The 13,542-nt window shown below is 40.3% G+C and overlaps 1 protein-coding gene across 1 annotated transcript; it reads left to right on the top strand.

Annotated features, from left to right (window-relative positions):
- Positions 1-2,390: 2,390 nt before the first annotated feature.
- Positions 2,391-13,266, top strand: LOC131124914 (probable cyclin-dependent serine/threonine-protein kinase DDB_G0292550). Its single transcript, XM_058065906.1, has 4 exons — positions 2,391-2,443; positions 8,004-11,566; positions 13,038-13,099; positions 13,181-13,266. Exons 1-2 carry the CDS (start codon positions 2,391-2,393, stop codon positions 11,515-11,517), a joined length of 3,567 nt encoding a protein of 1,188 aa, XP_057921889.1. The 3' UTR covers positions 11,518-11,566; positions 13,038-13,099; positions 13,181-13,266.
- The last annotated feature ends 276 nt before the right edge of the window (positions 13,267-13,542 follow it).

Raw genomic sequence — 13,542 nt, 5'->3', positions numbered from 1 at the left:
GCATTTTTTCTGTAAGGGAGCTAAAAATATTCCTTATGTTTTGTTCTTTACAAGTCAAGCATTAGGTATCTGCTATCAGATGCAAAAATCAGAGATGAGGTTGAGGTGAATGCTTGTGTTTTTGCATTTATCTCATAAATAAGGTTGGGCTCGGCTGCTTTTTAAAATATGATTTTTTAAAACATAATTTGAAGCACAAGTTAACCAGACAAAATCAACACGACTGTTTAAATGCTAAAAATATTTATTTATACACATTTTCACATTTTATTTTTTTACATTTTAATCCCAATCATTTTACTTTTTATGTCACAATTATGACTTTGTTATCTCATTATTTCAACTTTTTGTCTGTCAAGTTCAAACTCCTGTGATACTTTTAAAAATACTTAAATACAGAAATACAGAAGAGACAGAAAACAATATTCAAAGTTACTCGCAGCGAAGAGAGTGAAACCACATACCCAGTGCCGCTTTTTTTATTCTCTTTTCGGGGGTCCCTACTACATGGTTGTGCAACTCAAAGTGGGGTGGGGGGAGAAGGCAGTTGCACAAGCCATATTTGTTTGTCTATGTGTGTGTGTGTATATGTGAGAGTGATTACTTTTATTATTTTATGAGTTCTTATCTTGACACATTCTTGCAGGATTAACTTTTTTATTCTGTTTTCGGGGGTCCCTACTACATGGTCGTGTAACTCTAAGTGGGGTGGGGGGGGTGGGGGGGAGGCAGTTGCACGAACTGTATTTGTTTGTCTATGTGTGTGTGTATATGTGAGAGTGATTACTTTTATTATTTTATTCTTCTTATCTTGACACATTCTTGCAGGATTCACTTTTTTATTCTCTTTTCGGGGGTCCCTACTACATGGTCGTGCAACTCTAAGTGGGGGGGGGGGCAGTTGCACGAGCTGTATTTGTTTGTCTATGTGTGTGTGTACATATATGTGAGAGTGATTACTTTTATTATTTTATGAGTTCTTATCTTGACACATTCTTGCAGGATTAACTTTTTTATTCTCTTTTCAGGGGTCCCTACTACATAGTCGTGCAACTCTAAGTGTGTGCGGGGGGGGAGGCAGTTGCACGAGCTGTATTTGTTTGTCTATGTGTGTGTGTATATGTGAGAGTGATTACTTTTATTATTTTATTGTTCTTATCTTGACACATTCCTGCAGGATTCACTTTTTTATTCTCTTTTCGGGGGTCCCTACTACATGGTCGTGTAACTCTAAGTGGGGGGGGGGGGCAGTTGCACGAGCTGTATTTGTTTGTCTATGTGTGTGTGTACATATATGTGAGAGTGATTACTTTTATTATTTTATGAGTTCTTATCTTGACACATTCTTGCAGGATTAACTTTTTTATTCTCTTTTCAGGGGTCCCTACTACATGGTCGTGTAACTCTAAGTGGGGGGGGGGCAGTTGCACGAGCTGTATTTGTTTGTCTATGTGTGTGTGTGTGTATATGTGAGAGTGATTACTTTTATTATTTTATTCTTCTTATCTCGACATATTCCTGCAGGATTAACTTTTTCATTCTCTTTTCGGGGGTCCCTACTACATGGTCGTGCAACTCTAAGTGGGGGGGGGGGGGAGGGGGAGAAGGCAGTTGCACAAGCTGTATTTGTTTGTCTATGTGTGTGTGTGTATATGTGAGAGTGATTACTTTTATTATTTTATGAGTTCTTATCTTGACACATTCTTGCAGGATTAACATGAACATCTGCAGGGTTGCTGTTGCCGCATCCAGGCACCTCCAGGACCTGGGGGTCGCTGGGGGTCTCTGATCAGGGTCACGGGTCAACATTTCTTCTTCACTTTCTATTGTTTAAGCAAATGGATATGAGGGTGATAAGTAATACTATATTCATTTTATCTACATTTTATTCTAACATTGTCTCATAATGTCGAGTTTTTATGTATATATCACTTCATGGGTGCCCAGGAACCTGAATGTATGTGGTTACAGTCTCCACATGTTCCCCATTGATGAGGAAAGAGGAGGGTCGCGGGGGGTGCTGGAGCCTATCCCAGCTGTCTTTGGGCGAGAGGCGGGGTACACCCTGGACTGGTGGCCAGCCAATCACAGGGCACATATAGACAAACAACCATTCACACTCACATTCATACCTATGGACAATTTGGAGTCGCCAATTAACCTAGCATGTTTTTGGAATGTGGGAGGAAACCGGAGTACCCGGAGAAAACCCATGCATGCACGGGGAGAACATGCAAACTCCACACAGAGATAGCCGAGGTTGGAATTGAACCCTGGTCTCCTAGCTGTGAGGTCTGCACGCTAACCACTAGACCGCCGTGCCGCTGTGGATGTTCAATTGCAGGCTATTTGCCAAGCACCAGACTGACATTTTTTCTTCCAAAGAAGGCATGGGAAGTAAGAGTAATGCTAAACATGTAGAAAATGTGGTTGTGAGTATAAGGTGAGTAGGCGAGTCAAAATGTGACGCAAACGCCTGGAATGCTTTGCTTTTTGTTTGCCGTTGTCAGATCTGGTCACTGCTCCGAGATAACCATCACTCGCAAACAAATGTTAAACATTCAAATTTTTCCATGAGCGATGCTGCTGTAAAAATACAATACAATACAACCTACGAGGGCATACGTATATACATACCACCCTATGGTTTATAATATTTGAAAACAGTGACATAGAATATAGAAACAGTGTATTCAAGAGTTAATCTGTCACCATGTTTTTTAATCAAAGTGACTGTTTTAATGCCAATAAGTGAATATTAATAGTAATACAAATTGTGTACATTTACACAATGTGAGCAGGTCACAAAAAAAGAGACTTCTGATCATAAATCTGTAAAGCTAAGGCAAATCCAGCTAATATTTGGGCTGGTATGACCACATGTTATTAAAAAAAGAGCATTATAATTATAATAATGGAATCGAACTCGGGTCTCCTAGCTGTGACCGAACCACTCGTCCACCGTGCAGCCCTCAATGACGTCAGTACAACAAAAATGACCACATTAAATCCATAATTATAATTTATAATTATATAAATAATCTCCAAATGACGGACCAAACCACTATATGAACAAACATTTATATGAACCATTTGAACACTGATGTGCTCAGTGTAACTCCGGCCTTTTTGTGTTCAGTGTGACACTTCTTGCAAAATATTTTAGAATTATTTTTTTGTTTTTTTTTGTATTTTTTTGACTCAGAACACAAAATTACACAGAATTTTTTTTTTTTAATTTTTCACAGAAAAACAATGTACAAAGTGTTCATCACAGCCAACACAAAGTTCCACATACAGTGGTCTGCATCTAAATGTATACAGCTTCAGTTAAAGAAATAATAATAATAATAATAAACAAAAAAAACAATCAATAACAAAGCAAAAGGGCGGCACGGTGGTCTAGGGGTTAGCGCGCAGACCTCACAGCTAGGAGACCAGGGTTCAATCCCACCCTCGGGCATCTCTGTGTGGAGTTTGCATGTTCTCCCCGTGCATGCGTGGGTTTTCTCCGGGTACTCCGATTTCCTCCCACATTCCAAAAACATGCTAGGTTAATTGGCGACTCCAAATTGTCCATAGGTATGAATGTGAGTGTGAATGGTTGTTTGTCTATATGTGTGATTGGCTGGCCACCAGTCTAGGGTGTACCCTGCCTTACGCCCGAAGACAGCTGGGATAGGCTCCAGCACCCCCCGCGACCCTCGTGAAGAAAAGCGGTAGAAAATGAATGAATGAATGAACAAAGCAAAAGACTATGCTGTTTGAGTCAGGCCACAACACCTCATCTACATACATCACATGCAAGGTTTTCTCTGGCCAAGCATCGGGGGAAATATCGCCTAGCATGGCGAATCCAGTCATGGAAAGCATCCGCTGGAATGTCTCCACATGCATCTTCCATAGCTTGGAGAAGGGGATTGTGTGTTTGTGGATTTCTGACCCTGTTTTCTTCAGAAACAAATGCAGTAGTATAGTCTGCAAATATTACTTACTGTAGGTCTGTCATGACTTTACAGAACTTTTTGGTCCCAGGATTGACACCTGGGGTACGCCACAAGATATATTTAAGCTTGCAGATGTAACTTCTCCTTTGTGTGGCGTTACTTAGAGAATGTAGGTGCTATCGCCAGAAGCCTGATCAAGATTTGGATTTCTTCTTTCGCTTTCGGCTTTTCCCTTCAGTGGTTGCCACAGCAAGTCAATCGCCCCCATACAAGCCTCTCTAACACCAACTACCCTCATGTCCTCCTTCACTACATCCATAAACCTCCTCTTTGGTCTTCCTCTAAACCTCCTACCTGGCAGCATCCTTCTACCAATATATTCACTATCTCTCCCCCGGACATGTTCCAACCATCTCAGTCTGGCCTCTTTGACTTTATCTGCCAAACCTCTACTCTTCTAGTATCTCCTCCACCTGTTCTCTACTCTCGCTACAATTTTTTATTGTAGTGGTAATAATTTACATCGTAAATTGGATTTATGATGCAAAAAATGTCAAGCCTTCAAACACAAAAACGGCAAGAATTACTAATGTGTAGCGCTTAGCTAAAGGGGTAAATGATGAAGTGATGTTAATGACGTGTTGTTCATGTTTGTAAAAATTGTCCGATTAGGTGTATTAGATTAGCAAAAACAATGTCACAATAATTACTGGAATTTGAATTTTTTTTGTAAATTTCATTAAACAACATTTAATTTTTATTTTTTTTGTTTTTGTTTTTTTTTGTCCCGTCCAACCATTGGGCCAGATAGTATTGTACTATTGTACTAGTATTAACTTTTACTTTTAATACTCTAAAACTCAAATATAATCTAATATTTATTTATTTGTTTTTTTTTTGTTCCATCCAGCCATTGGGCCAGATAGTATTGTACTATTGTACTAGTATTAACTTTTACTTTTAATACTCTAAAACTCAAATATAATCTAATATTTATTTATTTGTTTTTTTTTTGTTCCATCCAGCCATTGGGCCAGATAGTATTGTACTATTGTACTAGTATTAACTTTTACTTTTAATACTCTAAAACTCAAATATAATCTAATATTTATTTATTTGTTTTTTTTTTGTTCCATCCAGCCATTGGGCCAGATAGTATTGTACTATTGTACTAGTATTAACTTTTACTTTAAATACTCTAAAACTCAAATATAATCTAATATTTATTTATTTATTTGTTTTTTTGTTTTTTTTTGTTCCATCCAGCCATTGGGCCAGATAGTATTGTACTATGGTACTAGTATTAATTTTTACTTTTAATACTATAAAACTAAAATATAATCTAATATTTATTTATTTATGTATTTGTTTTTTTTGTTCCATCCAGTCATTGGGGCAGATAGTATTGTACTATTGTACTAGTATTATTTTTTACTTTTAATACTAGAAAACTCAAATATAATCTAATTGCATTAATTCAACAAGTTTTAGTCCCAAAGAAAAAAAAGTTCCAGGTTTTACAGTATTTCATGTGAAATGAAACCTGGTACTTGGCGTAGCCCATTAGCGTTAAAAACTGAAAAAAATACACAGATTGTAGGCTGGCCCATTAAAAAAAAAAAATAAAAACTTGCCACACCTTAAAAAATGAACTCAGACATCAGATGCCATGTTTCTCGCATGTCATGTGCTATGATAACAACACCAAATATTCCGCCATCCTTTCTGTCAACTCCTGATTCAGAGATGATAAAAAACACACAAAAAAGGTACATTGTTTAAAAAAAAAAAAAACAACCACCTACTTCCTCCAGTGGGACACACCTAATGTAATTGGAAACAATGAATAATTGTCCTGCATGTGTGTGGGCAGGATATCATACATTATCCGTACTATTTCCATAGCAACAGTGATGTAATTGTTCTGTTTGTATTTTTCGTGTTTCGTTGTTTTTGCGTTAATCCCGTCTTAAAAAAAAGGAAATAATTACTCCAAAAAGATTTTTTTAAAGATAAGCAAACAAAAAAAAACACTCCACCTGAGTGGAATGCATCACTATTGTCTAATTGATAAAAGATTTTTTTTTTTTTTTTTTTGGACTGTGGTTCAGGCAGTTTTTTTTCAACAATTCACTACACACGTCACTACCCGTTACGTTGCTCGCTATATAAATACATACATTGGTAACCTGGAGCAGCATTGATGAGACACACAACACTGGCAACACACCACTATTCATAAAAAGTTGAAAATAATTATGAAAAAAAAGATTTAAATTTGTGAGAAGAATTTGTGACATAGAAAAGGTAAGTGAATATTATATATATATATTTAAAACATAGTGTTAGTATTAAAAATGTATTGTATGTCTCTTTTCTAAATGCTTATATAATCTAAAATAAAGTTGTTATTGATTAACCTGATTTTTATTAATCTTTTGAGTGGATTTACACAGTATGGGTCAAAATAACCCGCAACATAATCAATGTAATTTTTTTTCAACATAATACAACATTTAATTTGCAAGTATATTTTCTCTTTTATGCTATCTTTAAAACTTCTACAATGTATTGCGGTGCTATTTTAAAATTAATTTATAAAATATGTAATATTATTATTAGTAGCACTAGTAGTATTAAAAAGGTAATAAATAAATAAAAACATGATATAAAATATACAATTTTTTTATTTTTAGATATAAAAAAAACTACATTTAAAATGTTTTAGGCTAAAAATGACTTAATTACTTCCTTGATGATATGATTTTCGTTCATTGCTCTTCATTGTACATCGTTTGGTAGCAGATTGTTGTTTGCTTTTGTGCACAATGTTAGCTGTTTGGAATTGTACATTAATTGTAACATTAATTTGAACAATCGTAACTCAACGTATCGGATTTGTGGATTATGCTAAGGTCCTATAGTACAGTTACTAACAGTGACGTGCAGAGAGGTTCATGGCTGGTGAGGCACTGAGTATTTTTACGTTACAGTTTGTTTTTTTTTACAGGCAATTGGACGCTAACTTTAAAAAGTTCTTGCTCAACTTTCAAAACTCGATACAGACTCCTTTTATGAAATATTGTGGGCACACACACACACACACACACAATACCAATAGCTTAACAACTGAGTTGTTTTTTTCAATCATTACATTACTAGAAAAAAAACACTGTGTTTCAATAAGGTTCTTTTTGTGCTTTTAAACAATAGAGAGGGATTAGAATCACTGACTAAAATTTACGTTTGATCAGCATTTTGATGACATGTCATGTAAAAAAGTAAGAACACTGTTACATTGTTACTCGTCATTTGCTTCAAAAGACCCCAGTTCAATTCCATCCTCATGTTTGCATGTTCTCCCCGTGCATGCGTGGGTTTTCTCCGGGTACTCCGGTTTCCTCCCACATTCCAAAAACATGCTAGGTTAATTAGCGACTCCAAATTGTCCGTAGGTATGAATGTGAGTGTGAATGGTTGTTTGTATATATGTGCCCTGTGATTGGCTGGCGACCAGTCCAGGGTGTACCCCGCCTCTCGTCCAAAGACAGCTGGGATAGGCTCCAGCACTCCCGCAACCCTACCCTAAGTGGTAGAAAATGAATGAATGAATGAATGTATATTTACTTTGGTCACCCTTCTCAGGTTGTGGCTCATTCAGAGTAGTGTCCACTGGAACACACCCTACCAAAATTGACAACCACGCCCACCCTGTTGAAGAGATTTGAATCAGTACAAGGTGGACAGAATTAATGAAATTTGTGAACAATTTACATAATATTTGGCTCCACCCATGTCGGCTTTAAGCAATTATATTTTTACATTTTACAAACACTTTCAGAGATGCTGTTACATTTTGCAGGTTCAGCAACAGCAAGAATGTATACAACAAAGCAGTTTGTGCTACTGGGTAAGTTTGTCATTTCTGTTACATATTTGCAAAACTATTTGGCCAGTCAGTCATGCAAATAATGTTTCCAATCTTTGTAGTGTTTATTATTCACTCAGCAATAACTGGAAACAAGTTTGTGGCAACATCTGACGGATTTGCTGAAGCCACAACAACTGGAGGCACAACTGTGACTGTAGCCACAACAACTGGAGTCACGACTGTGACTGGAGCCACAACAACTGGAGTCACAACTGTGACTGGAGGCACAACTGTGACTGGAGCCACAACAACTGGAGTCACAACTGTGACTGGAGCCACAACAACAGGAGGTACGACTGTGACTGGAGCCACAACAACTGGAGGCACAACTGTGACTGGAGCCACAACAACTGGAGTCACGACTGTGACTGGAGCCACGACAACTGGAGGCACAACTGTGACTGGAGCCACAACAACTGGAGGCACGACTGTGACTGGAGCCACAACAACTGGAGGCACGACTGTGACTGGAGCCACAACAACTGGAGGCACAACTGTGACTGGAGCCACAACAACTGGAGGCACGACTGTGACTGGAGCCACAACAACTGGAGGCACAACTGTGACTGGAGCCACAACAACTGGAGGCACAACTTTGACTGGAGGCACAACTGTGACTGGAGCCACAACAACTGGAGGCACAACTGTGACTGGAGCCACAACAACTGGAGGCACGACTGTGACTGGAGCCACAACAACTGGAGGCACAACTGTGACTGGAGCCACAACAACTGGAGGCACGACTGTGACTGGAGCCACAACAACTGGAGGCACGACTGTGACTGGAGCCACAACAACTGGAGCCACAACTGTGACTGGAGCCACAACAACTGGAGGCACGACTGTGACTGGAGCCACAACAACTGGAGGCACGACTGTGACTGGAGGCACAACTGTGACTGGAGCCACAACCACTGGAGGCACAACTGTGACTGGAGCCACAACCACTGGAGGCACAACTGTGACAGGAGTTACAACAACTGGAGTCACGACTGTGACTGGAGCCACAACAACTGGAGGCACGACTGTGACTGGAGCCACAACAACTGGAGGCACAACTGTGACTGGAGCCACAACAACTGGAGGCACAACTGTGACTGGAGCCACAACCACTGGAGGCACAACTGTGACTGGAGCCACAACCACTGGAGGCACAACTGTGACAGGAGTTACAACAACTGGAGGCACAACTGTGACTGGAGTCACAACAACTGGAGGCACGACTGTGACTGGAGCCACAACAACAGGAGGTACGACTGTGACTGGAGCCACAACCACTGGAGGCACAACTGTGACTGGAGCCACAACCACTGGAGGCACAACTGTGACAGGAGTTACAACAACTGGAGGCACGACTGTGACTGGAGCCACAACAACTGGAGGCACAACTGTGACAGGAGTTACAACAACTGGAGGCACGACTGTGACTGGAGCCACAACAACTGGAGGCACGACTGTGACTGGAGCCACAACAACTGGAGGCACGACTGTGACTGGAGCCACAACAACTGGAGTCACGACTGTGACTGGAGCCACAACAACTGGAGGCACGACTGTGACTGGAGCCACAACAACTGGAGGCACAACTGTGACTGGAGCCACAACAACTGGAGGCACAACTGTGACTGGAGCCACAACCACTGGAGGCACAACTGTGACTGGAGCCACAACCACTGGAGGCACAACTGTGACAGGAGTTACAACAACTGGAGGCACGACTGTGACTGGAGCCACAACAACTGGAGGCACGACTGTGACTGGAGCCACAACAACTGGAGGCACAACTGTGACTGGAGCCACAACAACTGGAGGCACGACTGTGACTGGAGCCACAACAACTGGAGGCACAACTGTGACTGGAGGCACAACTGTGACAGGAGTTACAACAACTGGAGGTACGACTGTGACTGGAGCCACAACAACTGGAGGCACAACTGTGACTGGAGCCACAACAACTGGAGGCACGACTGTGACTGGAGCCACAACAACTGGAGGCACAACTGTGACTGGAGCCACAACTGTGACTGGAGCCACAACCACTGGAGGCACAACTGTGACTGGAGCCACAACCACTGGAGGCACAACTGTGACTGGAGCCACAACAACTGGAGGCACGACTGTGACTGGAGCCACAACAACTGGAGGCACGACTGTGACTGGAGCCACAACAACTGGAGGCACAACTGTGACTGGAGGCACAACTGTGACTGGAGCCACAACAACTGGAGTCACGACTCTGACTGGAGCCACAACAACTGGAGGCACAACTGTGACTGGAGCCACAACAACTGGAGCCACAACAACTGGAGGCACAACTGTGACTGGAGCCACAACCACTGGAGGCACAACTGTGACAGGAGTTACAACAACTGGAGGCACAACTGTGACTGGAGTCACAACAACTGGAGGCACAACTGTGACTGGAGCCACAACAACAGGAGGTACGACTGTGACTGGAGCCACAACAACTGGAGGCACGACTGTGACTGGAGCCACAACAACTGGAGGCACGACTGTGACTGGAGCCACAACAACTGGAGGCACGACTGTGACTGGAGCCACAACAACTGGAGGCACGACTGTGACTGGAGCCACAACAACTGGAGGCACAACTGTGACTGGAGGCACAACTGTGACAGGAGTTACAACAACTGGAGGTACGACTGTGACTGGAGCCACAACAACTGGAGGCACAACTGTGACTGGAGCCACAACAACTGGAGGCACGACTGTGACTGGAGCCACAACAACTGGAGGCACAACTGTGACTGGAGCCACAACTGTGACTGGAGCCACAACCACTGGAGGCACAACTGTGACTGGAGCCACAACAACTGGAGGCACAACTGTGACTGGAGCCACAACAACTGGAGGCACGACTGTGACTGGAGCCACAACAACTGGAGGCACAACTGTGACTGGAGGCACAACTGTGACTGGAGCCACAACAACTGGAGGCACGACTCTGACTGGAGCCACAACAACTGGAGGCACAACTGTGACTGGAGCCACAACAACTGGAGGCACAACTGTGACTGGAGCCACAACAACTGGAGGCACAACTGTGACTGGAGCCACAACAACTGGAGGCACAACTGTGACTGGAGGCACAACTGTGACTGGAGCCACAACAACTGGAGGCACGACTGTGACTGGAGCCACAACAACTGGAGGTACGACTGTGACTGGAGCCACAACAACTGGAGTCACCACTGTGACTGGAGCCACAACAACTGGAGGCACAACTGTGACTGGAGCCACAACAACTGGAGGCACAACTGTGACTGGAGGCACAACTGTGACTGGAGCCACAACAACAGGAGGTACGACTGTGACTGGAGCCACAACAAATGGAGGCACAACTGTGACTGGAGCCACAACAACTGGAGGTACGACTGTGACTGGAGGCACAACAACTGGAGGCACGACTGTGACTGGAGCCACAACAACTGGAGGCACGACTGTGACTGGAGCCACAACAACTGGAGTCACGATTGTGACTGGAGCCACAACAACTGGAAGCACGACTGTGACTGGAGGCACAACAACAGCCACAACCACTACCATTCCCCGGACTCCATCTGTTGTAGTTGTTCTTATTGCAGTAATTCAGGAACCATTCGTAGAACAGCTGAATGACCCAAGTAGTCAACAATTTATTATTCTTAGTCAAAGAATTATTGTTGTGGTGAGTACCATGTCAAAAATGAAAACACTGTACAGTATTTGTAGTTGAACATTTTCTTTCTTGACACAGTATGATGCAACGTACAGGGCGGCATACACATAGCTTACAGGATAACTTTAGTCTGAGATTCAGGTGCAGGATCCAAAGTATTTACCTTCGAAAGCAGGAGTGTCACACTCAATTGGACTGGGGGTCAAAACTCAAAGCCAACTTTCGGTTGGATTATATTTTTTCCATATTTATTTTAATAAGTGACTATACTATTTAACTTCAGGGGCTATTTCTATTAGATTGTTTACATTTTTATATAGCTTTGCATGCATATTTTGCTTTGACTTTTGTCTAAACTCAATTGGTGGAAAAATATCGGGATATTTATAGATATTTTAATCACATGGTTTGTCTGGTATGTAGAAAAAAGGCAACAAATGATACATTATAAATATCTGTATTTATAATGTGTCATTTGTTGCCTTTTTTCTTGAAAAAAATTTCCTTTTTACTTGTAACATTTACATTTTTTTTTCAGAAAAAAGTTTGCCAAAAATGTTATATTTTCCTAAATAAAATGTAAATGTTACAAGTAGAAAGCTATTTTTTTTCCAGAAAAAAGGCAACAAATGACACATTATAAATATCTGTATTTATAATGTGTCGAAAAAAATTTGCTTTTTACTTGTAACATTTACATTTTATTTAGGAAAATATAATTTTTTTTTCAGAAAAATGCAACAAATGTGTCATTTGTTGCCTTTTTTCTGAAAAAAAAAAAATAGTCCAGTTCAAGTGACATCAAGAGCAAAATTTTTTCAGAAAAAAGGCAACAAATGACAGATATAAACATCTGTCAAACATCTATAAACATTATAAATATCTGTATTTATAATGTGTCATTTGTTGCCTTTTTTCTGAAAAATAAATGGCTTTTTACTTGTAACATTTACATTTTTTTTCAGAAAAAAAGGCAACAAATGACACATTATAAATATCTGTATTTATAATGTGTCATTTGTTGCCTTTTTTCTGAAAAAAAAAAATATTTTCCTAAATAAAATGTAAATGTTACAAGTAAAAAGCAAATTTTTTCCAGAAAAAAGGCAACAAATGACACATTATAAATATCTGTATTTATAATGTGTCGAAAAAATTTTGCTTTTTACTTGTAACATTTACATTTTATTTAGGAAAATATACATTTTTATTTTTATTTTTTTTATATTTATTTTTTTAGTCCAGTTCATAGATGAAGTGACAAGGCAACAAATGACACATTATAAATATCTGTATTTATAATGTGTCATTTGTTGCCTTTTTTTCTGAAAAAAATTGCTATTTTTTATAATAAATACAGATATTTATAATAAAAATATCTATAAAATATAATTTAATTGAATTTAGTGATAAGTACATAGTCAAAACCGGACAGTATTTACATTGTGTTTATATTTTAATGTTGTCTTTCTCACCACAGTACAACGCAATCTACAGGCCGGTATATGTAACGTACATCGGCTGTTCCGTTAGGAGCTTCAGGTGAAACACTGTCAATGATGTTTTTTAAAAAAACTATCATAAATAGCAGATCGATATTGACAGTATGTTATTGTAACGCAGGCCAGGTTCAAGTACAAGACGAGTGGACGGTGTGGAAGCGGAGATGCAACTTGATTTCGAAGACAGAGACGTAACGGGGGAAATCCCGAGTTCAGACGCCATCGTTGAGACGTTACAAGAGGGTTTGAGCCAACAAACATCTATCGATATTGTGCCCGATTCTATCTCCGTCATTGGTACGTAACGATAATAATACTGTGTTTGAAATATCTGACTGCTATTATCACGTATTATTTTAAGGATTGCATTTTTAAATCTGTTTTTTCTTCCAATTGACAGCGAGAAACGAAACACCAACACTTGCACCAGCGACTGTCGCCCCTGCCGAGGCGCTCACTTCCCGACGCTTGACGTTCCGATCC

The sequence above is a fragment of the Doryrhamphus excisus genome, chromosome 3, assembly GCF_030265055.1.
Source record: "Doryrhamphus excisus isolate RoL2022-K1 chromosome 3, RoL_Dexc_1.0, whole genome shotgun sequence".
Taxonomy (NCBI): domain Eukaryota; kingdom Metazoa; phylum Chordata; class Actinopteri; order Syngnathiformes; family Syngnathidae; genus Doryrhamphus; species Doryrhamphus excisus.
Note: the sequence above shows the minus strand (reverse complement) of the source record. Positions and strands in the feature narration are given on the sequence as shown.